This window comes from Larus michahellis, chromosome 2 (genome assembly GCF_964199755.1).
Source record: "Larus michahellis chromosome 2, bLarMic1.1, whole genome shotgun sequence".
NCBI lineage: Eukaryota > Metazoa > Chordata > Aves > Charadriiformes > Laridae > Larus > Larus michahellis.
In genome coordinates, this window is record NC_133897.1 from 30807895 (window position 1) to 30834071 (window position 26177).

The 26177-nt window shown below is 37.5% G+C and overlaps 1 protein-coding gene across 1 annotated transcript in view; it reads right to left on the reverse strand.

Moving 5' to 3' along the window:
• Positions 1-26177, reverse strand: part of THSD7A (thrombospondin type 1 domain containing 7A) — a 327266-nt gene that overhangs the window by 63929 nt on the left and 237160 nt on the right. The window contains exons 17-19 of the mRNA XM_074574765.1: positions 16071-16262; positions 5572-5806; positions 2253-2368 (exon numbers count right to left, since the gene is read on the reverse strand). Of these exons, the coding sequence (XP_074430866.1) occupies positions 2253-2368; positions 5572-5806; positions 16071-16262 (543 nt within the window). The remainder of the gene's footprint in view (positions 1-2252; positions 2369-5571; positions 5807-16070; positions 16263-26177) is intronic.

The following is a 26177-nucleotide window of genomic DNA, read 5'->3' on the forward strand; positions in this document are numbered from 1 at the left end:
GCTAAAGGCCACGAAGCAGAACTAAACAGAAAGAAACAGTAGCAATACTGTACAAATGAACATACAGATGAAGTGAACACACAGTTGAAGTGAAAAAAATATTAAACCAGCTCAGTTTGCGGCTACATTTTACAGTTTCAAAGTGTAAATTTGCCCTCATCATTTGCATGCAGAACCAGAAAGATAAATTAATAGGAAGAAATTATTATAGTTCACAATTTTTCCACTCCATAAATGACTCAATCAGAAAATGTGCTTGGCTTTTGCTTATCTCCACAGCCAGGAATATAACAAATTTAATTTACAGTCTTGGTTCTCTCCAGGCCAGGCTTTAATTCTGCTCGCTATGCCCTCGTTTCCCACCTGGGACTAGCGTTACACTATCTAGATACTCAAAAAATATTTCCAAAAGAGCATGCCTTACATTTAAATGCGAAGTTTTATTTCCCACTCTGGAATTAATTTACAGTTTACAGTTTTTAATTATTAAGGTCATTCATTATTAATGATAAACAGTAAGCAGTTCCTGTAGGAATTTTGATTCCAGTCATCTTCAGATATCAGTTGTTCAGGCAGAAAATTAAGAGAAATGCCAAAAATCTACATTAATTCCATAGCGATACCTAACACACAAATATTGTTAGGTAAGAATCTTGGAATTTTTTTTTTATTTTTTTTTATCTTCCCAGAGAGCTGCAGCACCGACATTCGGCTGACCGGGTTGATCTCAGCTTTGGGTGGGTTATTACAGCAGCTGCAGCTTGTCTGAACACAGAAGCCTGCTGGACCACGGCCAAACAATTGTAATTAGGAGCAAACAGTAGGAGAATCCCGGCGGTGGCTCTCCACCACCTGGCCGCTTTTCAACGCAGAGGAAACCCTCCGCTCCCAAGTCAATCAGCTCCAGGAGATGCCAGGAGCTGGCACGAGGGGCGAGACAGACGTGCAGCCCAGCAAAGCTGCTGACCAGCTTGCTGACACAAATGGGTAAAATCCATGAAATAAAAATTGGTTGTGTAGTATAAAAAGAGTTCGATTCACTGAATAGACAAAAGGCCTGTATTGGTTCACAAATATACTGTTTCTTAGCAGCATACATGCTAGTTTGGAGTTAATATTCATGAAGATATATTCATTGCATCAAGACCTTTCTTAAAACCCACAGGAATAAGAACAGAAGAGGATGGCATTTTTGTCCAAGATGATCTGCCCCAACAAAAATATTTCAGAAAGAACTATTAATATTGCTGTAAAATAACACCGTATTTAATAATGAATAACTATTTCATAGATTCAGATTCAATGGTCTTACTTCACTTCACTGTTCTTTTTCAAAGGTTAATCTTCCTAACCCTTCGTTTATTTGTTAGAATGCACTAAGCACTAATAGGAATTACTGCAAAAATGACTTTCTATTTGTCCTTTATAAAACACGAAGAATTGGCCACGACATTCAAAGTGCGTGTACTTGATGTAACAATTTCTTACATTCTGATAACATGGTAGCTGTGAGTAATCACCACGTCCCTACATGGGGATTAGCACCCCATGGAACTCAGGATATTACAGAGTCTGTCCATAATAGTACATATTATAAAAATACCTCCTGCTAAGCTTAAAAGAGAAAAAGAGATAACGCAGAAAAATGTGGGCAATATTAATCTACTCATCACTTTAACTTCATGTATGATTTCAATGTAATAAAAATTCAAGGTATATCTGCACTGTTTTCAAGAGCTTTGCCAAGTGTATTAACAAGGTATTGCAACATGTATTTAAGTCAGGCCATTAATATCAACTTAAAGTCTGCTGATTTTCATTAACTTCACTTTTCATTAGGGTAGAATAAACCAGCACAGGCAAAAGTGAAAGAGTTTTGCCAAAATTATATACCTGTGGACAACTCTGTTTCTCTCTTCAAGCACAGTTGCTGTACTTGTACAACTATGTATCTGCTCTGTGACTAGTTATCTCTTTATCAGCAGAAGACGCAAAAGGCAGTTTGTAACATAAAAGCAGGCAAAATGGGAAAAAAGACCCCACAAACAGATGCTTACAGACAATATATAAAAATAATGATTCTATTCAGCAAAACCACTATGTCCTCCTTGCAGCTGCTCTACCAGCTATTACATGTCCTCTGTCAGAAAGAGATATGTATAAGTATTCTGCCAAAAGTGACTGCTAGTCTGACTCTTTTTTTTTTTTTTGTCTTAAAAATCTGTCTACTAGCACACAATGGGTAAAATTACCTTCTTGACATGAAGATGGACACAATGTCCAGTCACTGAATGGAGTCACAATACAGTCCTTCCTACAGGGAAGCAGACAAGGCCTCACTGTTTCTGGTCGGAGGCTCTCAGGGCATCTAAAAAAAACATGAAAAAGAAGCATTATCAAATAAACAATCATTCTGCAGTGAACTGGTGAATTATGAGAGGTACTGAATGCCTGCAGGCACACGAGGGGAGTGATAGTTGCCCAGAATTCACCAGGATTGAGCTCAGAAAGAAAAACTGTTAGAACTTAAATAGAGCTGGTGGAAGCAAGCCAAAACCGGTGCATTCTACACCTGGGGATTTAGCTAAAAAAATCATGATTTCTCACTCACCATTCCAGACTCTGCCTTTCCAGTGTTGTTTTCAAGTTTACAAATGATTATGAAGAAAAGCCATTTAGTTTACCTTAGCAAAACACATTTTTAGCTTTTCATAAATTTACCAGAAACATAAACTCTGGAAGGAGGCACATTTAAAACAAATAACATTGCTCACCCAGGAACAAATAGGTATAAACTGGCCACGATTATGACAGAAACCAGAAAAAGGTTTGAAACTGCCAGATCAATGAGACTGTGAAAGACTATCTGAAAGGACAGAAAACCTTGCTTGTTTTCGGAAGAGGCTTGATCAGCATATAAAAGGGATTGTTGGACTGCCACATATGGGACTCATTAACCCAGGTCATTTTCCCCCACTCCGTGTTCCTATTTTTTCATCAAGGACAAACAACTCCCTGTGCTGCAATACTTGTTTTCAGAATGATGCAATAACTCTTGCAGAAGTATTGCAAGTCTTTAAAATAATTTCAAAATTACTATTGCCCTATGTGGACTGTCGGAGTAAAATGTAAAGACAGAAGAAAAACATCACTTCTACGTATTGGAGCTTTTGGCTCATAGCAGGAAAAACGTTACTATGACAAGCTTTTCCTCTTGTGACTGCTGGGCATCTTGGACCAGAGAGATGAGAAACGAGTTTGATATTCGGATTGGATCAGTTGGGGAAGGTTGGCTTGCATGAGGCATCTTTCTTGCCAGGCTGAAGGGAGTACAGGCAAGTCTAACAATGAACTACCAAGAAAACGTGGTCTCTCTGGCCAGTGGAGAACTGCACCTGTGCCGCTGTGGGAGGAGAAGCAGGGGGAAAGGAGAAGAAAAGTTGAGTTGCAGCTTTACAGGAACATGTTCTTCAGCAATAACAATTGCTAGTTCCTTATTTCCATTGGTTGTCTCTGCATTTTCCTGTCAATTCATGTAAACTCCTCGGAATATGATCCATTACTGTGAACCAGCACCAATTTCTTGGTGCCCTCTTATGATGACATCTCTACCCTTTCTCTTTTCTCCCCTAAAATAGCGATGTGAAAGGCCATGAAATATTATATCTATAGCAACATAAATCTCCATCATCTCTCCATAAGCTCTTTCTACATTTTTAAGTAAAATTGTGCCTTGTTTCTATGTAGTTCATAAAATCGTCTTATGTATGCATGGCTGTATTATATATGGACAGGTACACTTTAAAAACACATTTGCCACCAATCACATACATTGACTATGTTTTCCGAAATTTTCTATAAAGTTAAAATTCAAAATGCTTCTGAAAAGTATTGAACATTGGCTTACTAATGCCTTTTTTCATAAAGAACAACAGAATTACAAGCATACAAGAAAAGTCTGAATTATAGACAGTGTTTCATTGAGAACTTAATCTTTCAGGAACACTGAACATTACAGTTCCTCTTCAGATCCCTGGGCAAGGCAATTAGTTCAATTAGAACACCATTTCTATCTTTTATATTGTTTGTATTTAGTATATGTGGCTTAAAGCGAAGTATTGATTTTTTTGCAGTCCTTACTCAAGGTCAAATTAAACAGAAGAGATACAAGCTGAAGTCTGTAACTTGTGAGGTAGATAAGGCCAATAATATTGACTGTATCATACCACAGTAATCCTTTTTATTAAGGGGAGTTTAAAACAAGGTTCCTATTTACGTTTTCGTGTTAAATGTCTGGTTCTTTAAAAAGGATTCCGTGATTTTAATGTGACAATTTGAAGGATCAACTAAGACTTTTTTTCTCATTTCACAGGACGCATTTATGACATAATAAAGAGCCCTCCTGCCAAAAATTTAAGATCAAATCAAAAGCAGACACATTAACAGTAGATTTAAAAAGGAAGATAAATCATTAGAGGGTTTTTTTTTAATGTAAAATGAATACCAAATAAAAAATATAACGGTATCACGACCGAATAGAACAGCAACTTAATGCAGATACACAACAATTTAGATTACTGAATGTGCTGACATTATTCCCCATATTTCCATTTAAAGTAAATTAGGAATAAGTCTACCGCTGAATAAAGCAACAAATGACAGGCACCATGCAAATAGTTAGTGTGAGAATAGCTGCCTCATGAACTTTCTAAATGACCTCTGCTATCAGCTCTTGCAGCTCTGAATCTGTCCTGAGTGGGAAAATTTATGGACTGCCAAACTGTACGAAGATATTATCAAATGTATTTCACTAGCAGCTAATCTGTATTTAACCCTGGTTATATATTAAATTGCAAAATAAAATCATTGGGCCAAAGAGATCTCTTAAAAACCCCACGTATATTGGAAAAATCCCTTACAAAGGTTGTCAAACTAATGTTCAAACTAATGCCCTGTCAGAACCGCACTACTCTTGACCTCCCCTTGGTCTGCGTCTGAGAAGATGCACTTACATGGGCTGTACTGTATTTAGAGACAAAGCAGTATTTTTGCATGGAACTGCACTAATTCAGGTAATGCACTGCTTCCTTGGAGGTACCACAAGGATCTTGGAAATGGTGCTCCACTGCACATCCCACACTTGCCTCAAGAATTTTATCTCGACTCAACTTGGTGATGGTCATTGGACATGGACACGAGGGACATGGTTTAGTAGTGGTTTTGTCAGAGTTAGGTTGATGGTTGGACTTGGTGATCTTAAAGATTCCCTTCCAACTTAGATGATTCTATGATTCTGTGATTCTGTTGCAAGGAGCCAACTGGATTTTGCAGTCAGTCAACTGTCAGCAAAACCACCACTGTAAATATCACCCATAAAAATCAATAGTGAGAAATGTATTTTATAATCCTTCTGTAGCTTCAGTTTTGTATTTCTAAAAGATGAATTGTTCCCCCATGAGAACACAAAGATGGGAGTCTTTATATCTTTGCATGTAGTCATAGGTGATATAAATATAGAGTAGTAAAATCCAAAAGTATTTACATCATGAAGGTATTTTTTAAGATCTTTACTTTTTTGGTCCCACTTGTCCCACGTTGACTCTCACACAGATGACCTTTCTTGTCTGCATCCCCACGGAACAGGTGGCCTCCCCGTTCCAGCTGGCAGAGGAGTTGAAAGCAGAGACAGACGTATCCTCTATGCACTGTCCCCACGGGCCGGTCTGCCAATGATACACAGTGCAAGAGTGTTCGTTACAGCTGCGCGTTTCCTGCAGAGCACTACTATTTGGGCACTGTATTCCTCCTGGAACAATAAAACAGGGCAAGAGTTCATGCAGTGGAAGGAAATAAAGTGTTTTATTAAAAAAAAATACCAAAACAACCAAACAACAATACTTCAAAATGCTATTAGTTATATATTATCACTTTGATTACATGAAAGAAATGTTGTTCCTTTTTCCTCCTCTTCATATGCCCAATATGGACTTCGACAAACTTCAGTCAACAGATTACACAGAACAGAACGGACATGGAGAGTAAATGTAAATGATTAAGAAAAAGATACCAAAATAATCCTAATTTAGGTAACACACTACTTTTATGTGCTTGGAGTAATCTATAGCCTTTTTATTTTGGGGTTCTCGAAAAGAGACTAGATCACATAAAGAAGTATGAAGGCTCTAGGCAGAAGAAATGGTTAAATGTTCTAGTTATGCATGTGTAGAGACCGCTGTTTATGTCTAAGTCACGGATCAATTAAAAAGATTTTTGGAGCTCTTGTCCTAGCTCCCAGTGGATATTTATCCATGTTACGTAATTACCAAAGAGGATGGCACAGCTGGCAATTTCAGGTCCAGATTGAGATAACAAAGGCTGGTTCAGGTTAAGATTAAAATGCATTCATGTGTCAATAATTGTGAAGAAAAGCTCAGACAATGCTATCTTTGTTGCGTCCGGTTTCAGGTAGTTATGTTCAGTTTCTTATATTCAAGCACTTCAAAGCTAATCTCGCCTCCTAATCCTCCATGAGTAAAGAGGAGGTCTTTCCTACCAGAGTTGATCACAGGCTACTACGTGTCTAGCCGTGTGAGTAGGCAGCATGTCTGCTACATCTCTGGTGTATACTAGATACACAGAATCCAGAATCTAGGTTTCAGAATTGATTTAAAGATTCATGGCCTACACAGGAACAATAGGACTCCTATCTCCAGGTGACAGAAAGCCAAGGAAAATGTAAATAACATTTTAGTCTTTCATAAAAGACAAGAACAATAAGAAAGATAACTGAAAGAGGAGCTTTTTATTAGTTACTGTAGATGACCATACAATGCTTTTCTCTAAAGAGAAAAATGTATGCTCACATCAAGCACATGTCAGAGAGTGTATTAGCTTTTATATCCCACTGCTGAGCTGTAGGTTGATCTCCTGCTCTACAGACGTGCAAAAAGAAAGGGGTTTTAAGCACTTATTGTTGAGAGAAATTAAGCAAATAAATAAATGTAATCAAAGAAACAATGGATCCTTCAAGTACTCCAACACAATTCAGTCAAGTATGACAAGCATGAAAATACTTTATATCCCAAGGTGCTTTTATAGGATGTCTAGATCTGCAGCAAAAGTGAAGAAAGGGCCATTCTAATGAAAACACAGGACAACATCCAAATTCTCAAATTAATTCCATAGATATTTTTAACTTCTGACTTTGGGCTAAAAATATTGATGCAACCAAGCAACAGTAAACATCATATTATCGGAGATGTCGTGCCAAAGACTAGCTAGTCTTAAATTTTGCAAAGGGGGATACGAAAAACCTAAAAATGTGTCAATGTAATTAAATGACTGGAATGAAATTGGTTTTGGCTCAGAATGGATGCAACTCAAGTCTATCAGACTTGCTTAAAATACATGTCAATATGCAAAGCATTACGACAAAATATGTCATAAGCATGTTCCTAAAAAAGGAAATAAAAAACCAAATGGTAAAATAAAATTATATTATGTAATAAGTTTCCAAAAGTTATCCAAGCAGCTTCTTTTAGGAAAAAAATATCTTCCAGCTAACACCAGCAGGTAGGAATATAAGCAAGGAAATTAGGAAAGGGAACGTATTTCAAAAATTAAAAAAAATCAAAGATAGTAAAGTCATAAATTATTTGGCATGGGAGAGAAAATTGAGTCATATGAGGAGTCTAGACATGTTCCCCCAGTAAAGGGGTTAAAAAAAGGAGAATTTAGAAGAGATAAGGAAGATTACTAAAACAATTATTTCCATCTGATGTTAGTTTAAGAAGAAACACAAGGGAAAAATTTCAGTAAATTCATCAATTAAAGGGGCATGTGTGGAAAGAAATGTTTCCCCAGGAATGTATGCCATAACCACCAGTTCCTAAGGCATTTGAGAATAAAGTGACAACTTAGATTTAGCGTTGACAGCAATGCGAGAAAGTATATTCAGGGAAAAAATGAGAGTGACATTGACTTGTAAATGAAAAACATTGGGGCATGAATGTCGGCAGCTCAGTGGGAATCCAGTTCTGTTCAGATTAAACCAGTAGTAAAAAACTATGTAAAGAATGAACAAAATGTGGAAATAATATTACTGAAATATGAAACAACTATCACTAGTACCAAATCTTTGTAATATTAAAAAATATACTATTTATTTATAGTGTGCTATTCTCTCCATTCCCTTGTGCTCCTTCAAATTAAAGTAGATACAGAAAAAGCAGAAGGGGTTGGAGATACTCTTTACAACATCTGCATAAGGGTAACAAGATCAGCGCTGCTCAACTTTCAAAGCATTTCACCAAATCAAGACAGGTTTGACAGGAATATATAAATTAATGAGTATCACGGAAAAAAATAAAATAGACAATTTTATCAGAATACATGTAAAAGGGACATACAATACTAACTCCATTTTATATAATACATGATCAGATGTCTGTAAATAACTGCTTGGCAGTAGTGAAAATAAGCATTTTGAGGTACAAAAACCAGTTGAAGTGTGTCATTTTGGATACTTAAGCAAAGCACACTTGGAAATGAATGGCTGGATTTACAGAGGGACCTGCATATTACTCATAAAATAGCAGTGATGTGAGGGTAGTTTCCTCAAATGCTTTAACAGAATTGTCATATGCTTAGATTGCTTTTCTGCCCAGTTTGGAGCTGGTAGTGCGTAAGACACCTTGCTCTAGGATATTCAAGGATTGGATTTTGTAAGTCTTTTTTTGTGACGCTCTCTTGATAACTTCCAAATTTCAAAACGCTTAACACTTTTTAAGGCTTTGAATTAGTCATTTTGATATCACTCATTTTACAAATGCATGCAATATTATATATGCATTTCAAAACAGCTGGAATAATCTTAAAGGTTGAGAAAAGAGATGCGACCGAAGTGCCTCTTGTAAGCTAGAGAGTGAGGTGCTAGTCATTCTTTCTTTGCCTTAGGAACGAGGTAGGCACTCCTCCAGGCAGCTGCACTTCCCACAGCCAGACGTGGTCAGTATGTGCAGACCGCTAACAAAAGGTCAGAGATTGCCCTGTTGGTGCACATCTCCTGTTCCGGTTCTGCAAACGTTCATGCTTCCTCACCCGGTGCGTATCGGTTATACGAACCAAGCAGACCTCTCCCAGAATACACAAGAGGACTGGAGTCTGACTGGGAGATGAGAGGTCTGCCCTCAAGTCCTTTCTCAGACAGGAGTTGAATCCCAGACCCCACCCTCCAGGCAAGCTCAGCTGTGGGGCTCCTGAGCAAAAGGGGAAGCACGGTAACGTCCTCTCCCCTGGCTCGCCTTTACACGCCGGTGGCAGGTCACTTTGCAAGTCTGGCCTGAAAATTCAGGTTCCCCAGTTGCAAAACTAAGTGGCTTTTTATTCCTGTTTCAGTTGAAATCAGTTAAAACTCATGAAAATCCCTGTCTTCTCCCAAATTCATCGTTTGGTGAATAAGCAGTTTGCTATGAAAACAAATACTCAATTCTATGCTTTCAGATTTAATTACCAAGGACTATTATTTCAAGCCAGGAAAACGCAAAAATTAAAAACAAACATCCTGAGCAAGTGTACGAAGAGTGAACACATGAAAAAGCCATAAGCATAACTCCTCTTTTGCAACTATGAAGTCAAAGTGCACTGGAATTTTAACAGGAATAAAATTTTAAAGCATATCAACCATGATTTGCCTAGAGTTGAGAAGAAGCTCCTTTGATCCAGCTATTCCTTACATGTTCAGTAAATCAATCTTGCAGATGTATGAGAAGTATGAGCTACTGGCCCCTGTCAAACAGAATACCTGATGAGACGGAAAACTGATATTCTATACTACCTAACTCAGCGATGTTTAATAGTCGCTGATATATGAGGTCACACTAAATAGTCCTTCTGACATTATACTTTGCTAATCTATGAACATACTGTAGCCACAGTAAGATATTGCCATGCATATGCATCCCTGCCCTAAGAGAATATTTAAAAAAAATCGTCCTTCACTCTCATGTTATTAAATTAAGCTTTTTAATCAGATTATTTTCTTCTTTACACTTGACTTGTGTGGGGGTTTTTTTTTGATTTTTACTTTTCCAAAATCAGTAATCAGTCATTTACTACTGATAAAACCTGGAATGTATCCACTATATTGGTGTTACGCTGTATGACACTGATTTGGCAGTGTCAGTCAAAGGCAGTATATAATCAATACAGACTCAATCTGCATATTTACTGTTTACTAAAAAATTAAGACGCATTTAGTACGTTTTAGTCTCAGGTTATGGCCTATGTAAAGTAGCATTAGTGCTTATTGCTAATTATGTAAGTTTTATTGCAAGCAGGAAATAAAAAAAATAACAGAAATAGTAATCAGAAAATAAAACAAAAATAGGAAACCCTACATTCAATAGGGATAGGCTGAGCTGTATACGATGCCTTTACTTGACTTACGCAGAACAACTATATGGTGTATCAGGTAACATCATTATGTCCTCTGCTGTCATTTTAAATTTTGACACAGTGACTTTCCTGAGTTTCTTATTGTACCATGAAGATGTATTTGACAGTGACACAAATGAGCTACCACTATAGGCAGGCTCACAGACAGGCAAATTTATAAATCACTTCACCTTTCAAACATTCAAGCTGAGGACAATGATCTCAGAAAAGATATCAAAAATGGTTATTGTGACACCAGTTTCCACATGGAGTCATCTCACACGTTCACAGAAAGTCTTTATCTTAAGGAAAGAGACCTCTCTCTCTCTGTCTCTCTCCATTGAATACAAGGAAATAAGCCCATCCCAGATGTGCATAACCACTCTGTGCTGGAGGCTCTGCATGGTTTGACCATGCGGAAGAGGTGTTGTTCTGAACAAGGAAATGCTGCTGAGAGGGTGTACGGCCAAGGCCAGCTCCTGGCTCAAGCAGAAGTCAGCGTGGTGCCGGAAGGCCAGTCGTATCCCAGAGCTCATTAGAAAACTTTGTCACTACTGTAATTTACATACGGCTTCACTTTTTCCTGTGAAGCTGTTCTTGTCACCAAGGAATTATTATAATACTACTGAATTATTCCTATTCTAACTCATCCAAGAAAATCGATTATACTGTGGCTGTTTCCCGGTGGCCAGTTATGCTAACTTGATGGTTTCTTCAAACCAATTCAGCAGCATATACAGCTGGGAACTAAGAAGAAAAATAAGGTCTTAAGTGTGAAATGAAATAGCTCTATCACAGACAGTCATCTGCCACCATTAACAGGTAAAATGAGAGGATATAGTATTTTTTATTTCAAAGAGGAGAGAAAGTGAACAATCACAAACAATACTTTGATAAGAAGCCATCTGAGATCCAGATAAAAGAACCTATTTCATATGTATTTACAGACCCTCAAGAATTTCAATAGGGTGCTCATGTTTAAGTACTGCAGTGAACAAGAATTAAGCATTTGAGATACTTTGAGGGAATGCAGTATTCCTTGTGAGTGTAATGCCTTCAACACTTTTGGTCTTGCCAGGCTTGTAGGCAGAATTCTCCATGGCTAGCAGGAGGATGCATGTGATCAAGGACTCAGTGATAAACCTGGACTCTTTATGCCATTTTAGAATCCAAGTTCAACCTTATTCATAGATTGGCAGCAGACTTGCACATTCTTTCACTAATTAATGTCCCATCCTGATATCATAGGAATTGTATATATTTATGTACAATATATTTGAGCTATTGTGTTCTGAATAAAACCTCTCAAATATCATAGCTATATTATATAGAATCATAGAATCATAGAATCATAGAATCATAGAATTGTTGAGGTTGGAAGGGACCTTTAAGATCATCGAGTCCAACCTTTAACCTACCCTGACAAGAGCCACTTCTAAACCATGTCCCTAAGTGCCCCATCTACCCTTTTTTTAAACACCTCCAGAGATGGTGAATCCACCACCTCCCTGGGCAGCCTATTCCAATGTTTAATAACCCTTTCAGTGAAAAAATGTCTCCTAATATCTAATCTAAACCTCCCCTGATGTAACTTGAACCCGTTTCCCCTCGTCCTATCACTTGTCACCAGGGAGAAGAGGTCAGCCCCCATCTCTCTACAACCTCCTTTCAGGTAGTTGTAGAGGGTGATAAGGTCTCCCCTCAGCCTCCTCTTCGCCAGGCTAAACAACCCCAGCTCCCTCAGTCGTTCCTCATAAGGTTTGTCCTCCAGGCCCCTCACCAGCTTTGTAGCCCTTCTCTGGACACGCTCCAACACCTCAATGTCCCTCCTGTAGCGAGGGGCCCAAAACTGAACGCAGTACTCGAGGTGGGGCCTCACCAGTGCCGAGTACAGGGGGATGATCACTTCCCTAGTCTGGCTCACCACACTATTCCTGATACAGGCTAGGATGCTGTTGGCCTTCTTGGCCACCTGGGCACACTGCTGGCTCATATTCAGCCGGCTGTCAACCAACACTCCCAAGTCCTTTTCTGTCGAGCTGCTTTCAAGCCATTCTGCCCCAATCCTGTAGCGCTGCATGGGGTTGTTGTGACCCAACATAGGAATTACTATGAAATGTCTTAACTAACCTGGTCTGTCTCTTATACCAATAGTTCAAGGAAAAGTTCAAAGATCCAAAAGGGAACACCTGTGGGACCACTCACCTGAACAGAACTGATAGCTATTTTCAGAACTCAGTTTTAATGTGTAAATGGAATTATTGGTCTTTCATTTATGAGACTTGGGATGTTTACAGAGTCTTCATCAACAGTAATGTGCATTTTTATAAGCTCTGAATAGAACTGAGAAGTGCATGTTTCCCCAAAAAGGTTCACATGGAGCTTCCTTTTTTTAGCAGCAGAATACAGACTTTCAGATACACGAATATATTCTGTGCCCCCAGAGCATAAAATGACCTTCCAGCACTGACTACATAATCAGTGTTTCATGTTTTGGGAATGCTGCTGATCCCTGTCATCGAGTTCTGGAGGTGAAAAGTCATTCAGTGATTTGTCACACAGCAAATGACTAAAAGGCATAAGAGATGTATGAGGAGAAAGATGACAATAACTCTAATTGCAGTGAAGCATAAAATATAAAAGCCAAACTGATACATTTTGAACATAACACAAGCAAAGGTGTAAACTACCTTCCAGCTAGAGTTATAACGACACGCTAAGCCTTGGAAGGTTCTTTTATTTATTTATATATTTTTATTCTCTGGAGTTTGTACACAGTGCAAAGGAGCATGGTGTTGAAGACACCTGACCAAGATGCAAGGGAATTGCTATAAGCTAGGTAGACACACCAGCCTGTATGCTTAAAAAAAGTACAGAAAAATCTCATCTCAGAATAGTGGTAAAGAGGCCAGGGTTTGAGCAAAGATACTACAACATCTAGGCAATGAGTTGGCTTCTCAGCAGTAATTTAGGGTTCTCTTCGCTACTACCTGTGTAGTTTGAGACCTGTCAGTATTTGTGATCACACAGTGCTGCTTCTGATCATAGAGCAACAGACATAAATAAAATTCATAGATACAAAATCCAACCTACGCTTAACTGCTTTGCTTCATCTGCAGCCTTGTAAATTATCCCTAGACATGTTAAGTACCAAAGTCAGAATAAAATGAGTACTTTTTAAAAAAGAAGCATAATAAAGTGGAATAATTTTCTGGAGTAATTTAGGTTTCCATTTCTGTGGCACATTTGCCAGAATGTTAAATTTCTGTCTCCTGTAAAACCTCATAAGCATAAGGAAAATCTATTATCTTGACCTACAAGAAAAGCAAGAAGCACATTAATATATGTTTATTTGAATTATCATCTGAAAATGTGACTCTCTGTTTCCCTCAAAATGAGTCTATTTGACACACTGTAAAAAAAGGGACAACATAAAACCAAATTTGTTTCTAATTTTAAGAGCATTTCTAATTTGTTACACAGATCCATCTAAGTAATTTACTATTTTAATCATTGATTAAAGTGAGTATAGTTCCTATTGCTCTTACACTTGTAGCAAAGGTTTCTTTCGAGGAAAAGGTTGAAAGTGTCCTCTCCACTACATGTTATTTTGCAATTTTCCGACCTATGTCAAATACACCGAATACTTTTAGCAATTAAATTAACTGTATTTGCAAACAAAGAAGTGTCTTGGCACCAAGCTGCATGGTGTGGTCAACACACGGGAGGGAAGGGATGACATCCAGAGGGACCTCGACAGGCTTGAGAGGTGGGTCTGTGAGAACCTCATAAAGTTCAACGAGGCCAAGTGCAAGATCCTGCATGTGGCTTGGGGCAACCCCAAGCACAAATACCGGCTGGGCGGAGAATGGATTGAGAACATCCCTGAGGAGGACTTGGGGGTGTTGGTTGATGAGAAGCTCAACATAGTCAGCAATATGTGCTTGCAGCCCAGAGACCCAACCATATCCTGGGCTACATCAAAAGAAGCATGGCCAGCAGGTCGAGGGAGGTGATTCTGCCCCTCTACTCTGCTCTAGTGAGATGTCACCTGGAGCACTGCATCCAGCTCTGGGGCCCCCAACATAAGAAGGACATGGACCTGTTGGAGCAAGTCCAGAGGAGCGCACCTCTCCTATGAAGACAAGCTGAGAGACTTGGGTGGGTTTGTTTAGCCTGGAGAAGAGAAGGCTCTGGAGACACCTTATAGCAGCCTTCCAGTACATAAAGGGGACCTACCGAAAAGATGGGGAAGGACTCTTTATCAGGCAGTGTAGTGATAGGACAAGGGGTAATGGTTTTAAACTGAAAGAGGGGAGATTTAGATTAGGTGTTAGGAAGAAATTCTTTACTGTGAGTGTGGTGAAACACTGGATCAGGTTGCCCAGGGAAGTTGTGGATGCCCCATCCCTGGAAGTGTTCAAGGCCAGGCTGGATGGGGCTTTGAGCAGCCTGGTCTAGTGGGAGGTGTCCCTGCCCATGGCAGGGGGGTTGGAACTAGGTGATCTTTAAGGTCCTTTCCAACCAAACCATTCCATGATTATATGATATGATGAAGCCTGTCCCTTTATTTTTCCATTTCTCAGAATGGGCATTCTGTTTCACTACTTCCATACTTCACAAGTTTCATTTTTCAGCTAAATTTCACCTTAACTCTGAAGTAATAAAATGCTTAACAGCTTTAAAGAAGAACTAAAACAACCATATATCCTTTTATATTGGAGGCATTTAACTTTACTGTCAGTAACCCACGTGAGTAAACGTTTTCCAAGAACTCTTTGGTGAGTACGTCTCCTTGCTGCCAGTCCTGCACAAGGCATTTTACCAGTTGGACCCCCGCACACCTGACATGACCATTTTAGAACTATGTTACATATAGAATACATTTGCTCTATTACTCCCCAAAATACTTAAGAACAAAAGAATACAAAACCATTTATAGGAAGCATGAAAAATCATCGAAGAATAGAAATGAACCTGTATCCAAAACCTTGTTCTTCTTCTTCTCCTTTATATTCCAGTTGTGTGTTCTCTTTGTATTTGCTGCAGATGCTGCACAAAGACCATTTGCGTGACTGGAAACTATTCACATGAGTGAGGATTTGTAGAGTAAAACCAAAGTCTTACTATGAATAATAATGTCAATAGGGTAACATTAGTTACCAATGTGAGCTAAGAAGTTACAAAAGCCATTTCTTAGCATTTGAACTCATTAAAACTCTCACCTTTTCAGCATTCTTACTTATATCCTTCTAAATTGGACCTAAATTGTAGCTAGAGTTACTAACAATCCTCTATAAATATCTTTTATAGAGCTCTGTATAGGATAAATTGTTTGCGTTGTTTAATTTAATAGAAAACTGGAAAGCCATATATTCAAAATCCAAATAGTAACATTATGCAGAATAAAAAAAAGCAACACTATCTGAAATAAGCAAAATAAAATCTCCTCTTTAATACAGCTTCAGGTACCATAAGTAAATGTAGGAAAAGCATTTGCATATTTTTCTATATTTAAAAAAAAGCACAACTCCATCTAATAATTTGCTTCTGTTGATCAATAAATGACTTTGGCATTGCAAAGACAATTGAGAATTCACAATCAAACAAGATTCTGCAAGAGTATGCGCCCTTACCTTCACCTGCATAGGCCAGAATGGAGCGGGCACGCATCTGCTTCCCTTCTGTGGTTTTGCCGGAGCAGGTGTGTGAGCAGGAGGACCATGCGGACCACATGCTGAGCACACAGTCCTTTGGGCACGGAGCTTCGCAGACAACCGGGATTGGGTAGATAGCATCTCTACACAGCTGTCTGTCAACCTCTTCTCCTGGGAAAGAAAAGGCCAGTAGCAGTCTATCATTTGTTAAATTAACTTAAAATGAGCAATTTAGTCCAGATGGGCACACAGATAAATTAGATTCTGTTCTTCTATATAAACAAGGTAAATAGATTTTTTATTAAAATGACTTGTCTCCTCTGCCTTGATTCTAGAAGAACATGCTTAAACCTAGTTTAATTTGATATTCTGCTGAAGCGAATGCCAGCCTGGGTGGTCTTTAGGCTTTCATTTTGTTAATACATATTTGATTCCACAGAAATGAATGACAAAGTATAAAATACACCCATACAAAACTGTATACATGGAAATGCACATATATTAATCAACTAGTCTTCATCAATGCTTGTGGGAGAAGGGGAAAAGTAGCCTAAATTCCAGCTCAGCCAGTTTTACAACCTACAATTCATCCTTTGAAGTGCAGCTATGCATCAAAATATGAAGTGTTGTAGTAAGCTGCAGAGTGTCTTGTTTGGTTAGAAAGATCTTTATTTGTTAGCCAAGCCAGTAACACATCACTCTTTGTGTCATGGAAGTATAAAAAGATCTATGCATTTGTATTCTGTCACATCAATGTACACATTTTATTATAATAAAAAGATCCAGGCTGGTATAAATTGTTTAATGAAATACTAGCTAGTGTTAAAGTAGCAGGGCTGCTTTTGTTTTCAGTAAGCAAATCGTGGGAGCACTGTGCGTGAGATTTGTCTGCACAGCACCCTAATCACAAAGTGGTTAGTTTTGTAAGGTAACATGATTTCCGGATCAAATCAGTTAACATTCATTAAGTGAGGAATGAACAAATGACCACATATTCAAAGGTCAGTAAGTCTCATGGACAGTGGAAAAAGCCTCAGGATAAATCTTTGCTTTGAAAAAGAACAAAGGAGGGAGAGGTTTGGAGTCACTGTTTTAGAGTTATAGCTTTGTTGTCACACAACCGATTACAGAAAGTGCTTGCAACGAAAAGCACCAGGAACTGAGCAGTAGCCCAATGTGTAAAGCCAGTAACAAGAAACTGAAAAAGCTGCATCTAAGAGCACACTGGACTTCCAAGGCCTTGTAAATCACATACAATAAAGGCATGGAAAGAGTCTCAGTCTCATTCATAAACATGAAACTTTTTTTTAAAAAGTTTTCTAAAAAGCATAACATTTCAAAAGCATCTGAATGCCTCTTGTGTTATATGATCCTTGCTGCACCTTCATAAAACCTTCTGTTGAATTACGATTAATCTACTGAAATGTTATTGAAGCATTATGTGACCTTGACGGGACTGAACGGGAGTGTCTATAGCATTGCACTTGCTATGACCCATCATGTCAACCCTTTTCCTTTAATAGCTAAAGTCAACAAAATAGGGTCTCATCAGGATTTGCAATGAACATAAGTCTTGGATGCAACAACACTTTTGTTAGAAATAATCATTAAATTCTCTATAATTTAACCATAAAGACATAAGCCAGTGTTAATAACCACCACCTGGATTCTGAAAAGCTAATTCAGTGAACACTCTGAATGTCGTAAATGAAGCCAAAGATCTATAAACACTGCTTTACCCAAGCCTCAAATTAGGCTTTTATTGCTTAATAGAATAATAATACAATGAATCAAACACTAATCTAAACAGAAACTAAACTTTTGTCATTCAAGGTTTACAGTCTTAAAACCTCTCGAATAAGAATCTCTGACACATTGAGTTCCTGAAAACAAGAGGTTCTTTAGGACTAGCGACATATCATGAGTCCCAGAATTATTAATGACCAAATTCTTTATAAAAAGAGGGAAAGATGAGGGCCATCCATCCAATATTATATCCCTTTAACCACTGTCAAATATTTTATTCATACAGGATCTTTCGGCACAACAGAACTGCAAACATCAATCTTCCTTGTCTCTGCAAACCAGGGGCAGTCCTGCAGCTCGTGCTTTTAAAATAGCCTAAAGAAGTCATAATCATCTGAATTATAAAGACCTTTGAGATCAAGTCAGTCTCAATAGCTGTATTTTCTCATATTAAAAATACAAATTTGAGCCCTGCCAAAGGCTTCATAGATCTCCCACATCAAGTTCTGTTTCCCTCACTGAACTCAATCTTTGCATCAATCGCTCCTTCTCTTGTACCACAGGTCATCACATCCTGACACCAGTGCAGGAGGGATTCCTGCCCGCTTCATCAGAATGGCATGCGTTCAGGTCGAAGGACAAGATGGAGGAGCAGAATGCAAACTTCCTTTCCAAAGAACAGAAAAAAAAGCTAGAAAAGGAGTGAACCTTACTCTCAAATTGTTCCATCATGAGGTAATACTTAATGAGATAAACTGCTGGGATACTTTCACACTTTGCAAGAAATACTACCATTACAGTAAAGTAATGTAAACATGGTGTAAACATACAATACTATATCATGCTTATTTATTGCCTGTCAACCAATGTCCTATTAACATCAAATTCAAGCTAAATTTGGGGTCACATTGAGAAATTGTGTTAAATTTGTTTCAGTACAAGTTTTATATTTCAAATAAAAAAACCCCTTCACTCTCTCCCAGAATCAAAGTCCTCTTTCATCCTTTGCTTTTACAGAGAAATTATTCTCGAAATACGTATTTTCCATAACACCATTTAGTTTTTGTCAACTGTCCAATTCTTATCTGATGAATTCAACAGCATAAATATGCAGTTGGAAGGAAATTTTTATAATGGGTACTTCTTATCTTCAGGGAGATATTTTATTTAGACTAAATTGTTTCTGACATTTCACTAATGATTTTATGAACAACTTGACCTTTGTTGTCTTCCTCTTTAAAGTGCATAGTGTAGTCAACTACCAGGAACCACTCAACCATATGCTGGGAACAATGCCAGTGTAAAGACTAATGCTACTTAGAAAAAGTCCGATTTGAAAAAGTTTGTCATGTGTAGTCTAATATTTTATTTGAAATTTATAGATATACATTTATGTTGCCCAAAAGTCAAAGCCAGAACTCCAAAAACTCGAGTCAAAGGTCTCTGCACTGAATTATTTACACTCTAAGCAACAGAATGACAAAAAGTAAAAACCAGAAAGATAAAAACTCTTCACTGTTTATCAGTTGATTTGTTCATTAAAATCTGGGATATAGCAAAAATCCACATTCAGAAACAGGACCTATGTAGTTGAATGATATTTCTCTCTTATGCAACAGATGCACATTTTGAGCTAAATTATCCAAATTGCACTGAAGGGAGAGACTGCAGGTAGAAATGGCAGGAGGCAAAAGAGGTTTTCTTTTTCAAGGACTTAAAATGTCAAAAACTCTTTAAACCTTTGCTGGGATATTTACAGACTTATATCATCAGTAAAGACTGCCAAGGAGATAGCCTTTCAAATCCACATCCTTCCTTGAACTGTTACACGGGATCCAGCTAAACAATCAGCAAAGTGAGCCACTACTTTAAAACCTCCTTGTGGCCACCGCCTTGGTGTGAAGAACTTCTAGTATGCGTGCGCACACCAGAGCCTTTAATGAACTACTGAACGATTTAATTACTTTAAAGCAAAAAAACAAACAAAAACCCCCCAAATAACCCCCCCCAAACCTACTGAATAGGCAAATTTTTACAGATTACAGAGAGGTGGCGTGTGAATAGCATGCAGAAGGAACTGGCTAACTGTTAGCAACTATCAGACTGTATTCATCTCACCATTCTTGTTTTATTACATTCACAAAGCAGATACGGTGTCCATAAAAATTTGGTATAGATACTAAGGGTTGGGCTAGACTGCAGAAGACCTATGTTCTGTGTTTAACGTAGTTGAATCATGTCACTCCTTTGTGATTTTTTTTACTCATCTGTAAAATGTGTCTGATCCTTAAGTTTCTTGTAAAATGCTTTAAGAACTTTCCGATGGGAAGCATTCCCAGAGCTGGTATCACTAGAGAGACATGGCAAGGAAACCCTTTGCTTATTGTGCATCTTTTAACACGATGCATGCTTCAATGGACAGTGAAAAATTGCTGTCAAATTCTGACCTGTAGTAAATGGAAAAGCAAGTGCTTAACAGAGGGCAAAATTTTTTTTAAGCCTTAAATTGAACAGTAAAATCACTGCAAGATCCAATGAGGCATAGAGAACAACTGAAAAAAAACCCAACATAAAATAAAAATGCTGCTGGGATCCTACGCAATAAGGCAAAGAACTTGGTCTCAATCCTGTACCTGGAAACCAGCCTCTGAAAGGCTGAACTATAACCTGATACAAACTAAGTAAAAAATGTACAATAAAATCACAATAAATGGGATCAAATCAAGAGAGTGCTTTGAACATTAATATTGAATGTTTTTTTTTAAATACCTGTGTAATCAGTAAAGGACAGGAATATCACAGAACGGCAAAACAAATCATACAGTTGTATTTCAAAGTCCATAAAGAAGTTAATGACAACAACTAAGCCTAAATGCTAAAACTGCAGACTTCAGACTTTGTACTGCTGATGTGTTGAATGTGTTCAAATTTACTAGAAAATCTGCAATTCTAAGAAAAAAAAGGCTCAGTTATGCCAATATCTTCTTTTTGTGGCTGCTGGTAGCCACATATGATAGTCTGCTTTTAAATACAAGAGACCACAGGAAATTACAGTGTATCACTCAAGCGTTTTTTAAGCCTGCATGTTTAAAATGACGACGTAAAAATACGAAAGGATGGAAAAGACTGACAGGTCAAAGCACTGCATGATCTGGATGTACTGGTTATATATAGTAGGGTACATACTGTGTTGTATGTATGTGACTCTATCAGTTATAAGGCATCGCTTGCTCAGTGGATGCCTTTTCAGTGAAGCTGAAAAGGAGGCACACAGTATGTCATGTGTTGGGAAACCACTGGGCACCTGAAATACTTGCTAAGGCACCCCAGAGCCCACTTTTTTAAAGGGCTCTGTGTTTGTGGGTGACGAAGGCCTTTTTCTTATCCAATTACCTTCAGTGATGTCTCTAAGCATGGAGGCTGCAGGAAAAAAAATGCAGTTCACACGATGTTAAAATCTGTGAGCTGTGTGGTTGCCATTTACTGTTTCCTTCCTTCTCTGTGTAGAAAAATAATCAACAGGAAAGTATTACACTGCCTCCTGTAAGGGTTGTAAAGGCTGAAATGGCCGAGACTGTTCTTTATCTGGAATTCCCATGCACTTTCTCATACACATCCCTCCCACATGAGGACCTACACTTGTCCTTACGCTGACTCCCTTCTCAGCCTTTGAGTGTACTGAATGACCTTCTCAGACTGGCTCAGGAGCCAAAACTGCTGTGTGGGCTCCGCCCATCAAGAGCAAAATATGCCTATCTATACTCAAAACTCAGTAAAACCAGGTCTGTGGTATGTGCTTAGTCCCATTTTTCATATGGAAATAACTCTAACCAGTCTCCATACCCAAAGTTAGTAAAGCACATGCTTCTCCTCAAACAAGTTTTTGTGTGCTACGGTTTTACAATTTTTGTGTTATTCCTGTAGATATACGAATATAATCTGACTAGAAGAGGGGGATATTTACTATTTTATTTTTTTTTAATTTTCTTACAATTCTGAAGTGCCTAAATGTCTGTCTTAATTATAACTCAGGACAGAAAATAAGCAAGAAGATATTAGTCTAAAATGTAATTGCCTCAAAGGTACAAGAGAAAACATACATATCCAAATTATCCAAATTTGAAGTTTTACACTAGACTTTCATTTGTAATAACCTTTTCTATGCATTGGCTGATTAGTTTAATGCCAAATGGGCAATTCTTCACATTACAGAAAAGCTATTAAAAATATCATGAAACCATACATTTTCCAGATGCTAGGACACCATATATCTGCTAATAAGCAGATAGTAATCAATCTCCAGGATAAACTAACATTATCATTTTCATTTCCAGTACTATTGCATTTCTTTCAAATCACTAAGCAATTACCAGTCCCCAAAGTTCCCCACTAAAGGAAAACTCCTGCCTGCCTAGCATGAACCGTCACAGCAAATTAACTTCTCCTTCCAAACCACGATGCTGCAGCAGTAGTGTGGATTTTTCTTTTTCAAATGATCAGAAGAGGTAGAGAACCACGTTGTGAACTATGCACAGGGAAAAATGGAGGCCCATAACACTTTCATTCAACTTCTGCCCTTTTGCATAATCGGGCACTTGCGATCTTGTCTTCCTCAAACCTCCTTATCTTACTTCAACTCTATCAGAACTGCTGATTGGAAATTCAGTCTCATACCATGACTGATTTTTATTTTATTTTTTTTTTTTTGGCAATTCTTTTTGTTTCACTGTTTGGTTGTGTGGGTTGTTTTTTTTTCTTATACAAGAGGAACTCTCTGAGGAAAGCTGTCTTTCTCATAGCACACGTCTCTAATTAAAACGCGTACACAACTGCGAAAGGCTGACCCAGATTTTTCAGTAGGGAGAATTTAGAAGTTAATTTCTGAAAACCTAATCAAATAAGACCCAGAAAGGGGAAACAATAATATTTTCATGCAATTCATCATTTACCATCTTGTTTAGCCCAACAGTCTTCAGAGTATTTGGAGGGAAAAAAAGTGCAACAGTATCTGACAGACCAATTTTTGCTCTTGAACCCGTTCAATACTTGTATATAACAAAAATACTTTGATAGACATTAGGAAACTTTAAATGTTTTATTAATCCCAGCAGCCTTCATAACATCTTGACAGTGTTTATTCATGTCTGCTCCAAAGATAAAGGCTGTCAACGTAAGCTTTAATGTTAGTAAAATGGCAGTGCCCTTGAAAACAGTAGCAACACTATGGTATGTTGTATGTAATTATTTTCTGTTCTAGCTCCTGAATGACCAGCTGTCAAAAAATCTCTCTGCATGAGGTAGGTTGAAAAATTTTCAGCATTTTGAATAATTTTTAACCTCTCTAATTATTGAACATGAAGCAGCATTAACATACAATTTATGTTCTCAATATATTCTACTTCGTTGGCTCCGAAGCTTTTCAACAAACACAATATGAAAAGGTGTTTTTTTCCCTTGTATTATTCTTATCAAGTGAAGTTTCTGCTTTCATTTCCATCGCTTAGGTGCCTAGCTGGTAGCTCAAAGTGTTAAATCAGTTGCTAATTCCCTAATCACATGCCTTTCTCTCAATTGCTTTTGCTAAGTAGCATCTGCATTTAATTAAGTACATCTTAATTAGTTGATGGTTAATATTCGTGAAGTCATTTTCTTCTAAGAAGCCTAAGCAGAAATGGCACTGATTTCAATGAAGACAAATGCACTAGTTTCTCACATCTGCTCATTATGCAAAAATGAAAGAAAGTTGGTCTAATAGTTTAATGATATGAAAACATTGTAGGATTGTAAACTGTTTGATTTGGAGATTGGTGTGTGAAAATTTACTGTGGTTTGGGTTTCACTGTAGACTTTCAAGTAGTATCATACAGCCTGTTCCTTACTAAAAGGAAAATGATAAACATACCTTGGCCACTTACTCAAAAAAACATCATGGATCTCAAACATGGACGGATTTTTTTTTTTTTTTTTAAATGAGAAACTTGCTAACACAAGCGCATATACCTTCATTGTATTTACACGTTTACCATGACTGCACACACAAAACAGTGACCTGTAGAAAAGGCCACTGACTACTCACTTTCCCTATGCAAACACTGGAAGAGATGAATACCTTTTAAAATGTGGGTTTGCTTTTTTTTTAAGCAAACATTTACAATGAAAAATGACTGATGATGGAAGGAACAAACATTATACAAAAGAAAAACAGCAGGAGCTTAGAAACCCACCATATCCAGTGTTTCTCAAATCAAATATAATAGCATGTCAACATACTTAAGCAAAAATCATGATCTTTTTAAGATTTACTATTCCTTAAGGAGATGAAACAATTTTCCTCATGTATTCACCTTATGGGAAAAGAAATTTTGATGAGTAGGAAGTTAGTGGCTTCAAGAACTCCCACATTCACGAAGAAATCGAATTCCAACCATGGTACCTGAGTGCTTCTGCTGCTCCTCTGTAGCCAAACCAGTAAATGCTACTACTACACTTCGGCTACAGCTCAAAGAGTGGCAGCTATGTAGAAAGAATGCAGAAGCAAGTAACCCTCTGCGAGGGGTTTAAAGGAAAGCTAATTGATGTGAAAGGCATTCTGCTACAGAGGTTAAGACAGTTCTGTCTTCCCTGTCCTTAAGTTCATCCAAAGTTTCATTCGTGCAAATTTCAAGAAAAGTGAGTCGCTTCTAAGAAATCCAGTCCACTATTCCTTAATGCATCAGGTAAAGGTAAAGCTTTGCACCATATGCAAAACAGCTATAGGAATTATCAAAACCCAAAATAATGCTCCTTACTTTGAAACAATGACAGCAATAAAGGGACAACTCTGAAACAAAAATGAAGCACATATTTTAAAGATGTATATTTCTTTCTAAAACTGCTTCAGATGGGAAAAGTCTTTGGATGTTCTTTGGATGTAACTGGTTAAAAATAATGAACTCACACCTTCAGATATTATATTAATGCTTCCAGTAATCTCATTTTCACGTCTGGTAATAGAAGAACATATGTACCTCCATTAATATTAGAGTCATCTATCAGAATTACAGTCATGTAGATACAGTCTAAATTTGACAGAGGAAAATAAAAACAGAGAAAGGAATATTATTTCTTTATCCAAATAATATTTTTTCAGTGTAAAATGCAGTGTAATCTGTCATATATGTAAGAAGGCCAGATGAAACAACAGTATGAAAAAATAATATTCCATAACTATGTTAACTCAGAAATATACTGTAACCTGAGGTATATGGTCGGGGAAAAAAACACCTTATTTTTTTTTCATTAAAGTGTAAACTTCTTATTTATGCTTTAATTCTTTATAAGCATGAGAAAAGTGGAAGAAACAGTTCTGCTCACTTTGTCATCTTAACAAAAAGAACATTTTGTGCTATCCACTTTCAAACTTAACCTCTTATTCCTTTATACCCTCTCCAATTTTTCACTATTCTTTGCTAGTTTTACTCAGGTTGAAAAACTAAATAACATACATTTCACCCAGAAAATATGGAAAAAGGTTTTCCAATTCTCCCTGTATTTATTTACATAAATTTGTAAGTGGTAGCCACAGTATCAGTTCTCCCAAGCATAATAATTAAAAAAAATATACATGAGGTCAGTTCCTTCACTATACACAGAGAGGCACACTGAGGATGTCTTGCAGCACCAGCTATGGCTTAAAAAGTAATACAGCCTTTTTATCCCTAACACAACACTGTAAGTTACTGAATGCATATTTTGTATTATGCATCAAAGACTAACGGAAAATTCTTCTTGCAGATGATACTTTCTTTCAATTTTCGCTACTTCTGATGCCACTGAATATCCACCAGCATGAAAGAGGCTGTATCTGAACTATTAGTGATAATGTGAGTATCACTGAAAAAGAGTGATCTAAATAGGAATACTGAAGAATTAATCCCAATTAATTAAAATCGGACTTTGAAGGAGATTAGTTAAACTGTATTAACATTTTGTATGGCTCTCCTTATTCAGAATGAAAGAGAAAATACTTAACAAATAGAATTAAGGCCACCTTAATTCTGCATAAGAAGATTCACATACACTTTTAATATAGTTTAACTAATATTATTTTTGCAGTTAATTTGGATCAGCTTTCCTAAGTGTCTCCATGCAGACAAGACAAAGTAAACAAAAACGGAAACGTGGTATGCCTTTAGCCAAAAAAATCTGCTATGCTTTAACTTCATGCCATAGTAAACTTGTACCACAGGAACAGTAGTCCAATATTTCTAATAAAAAGCCCAGCAGAGTACCTACACATAGCCTAACCACAGGAGTAAGATTTTTCTACTCCTTGACAGGTAGTTGAAGCGTTTTCACGGT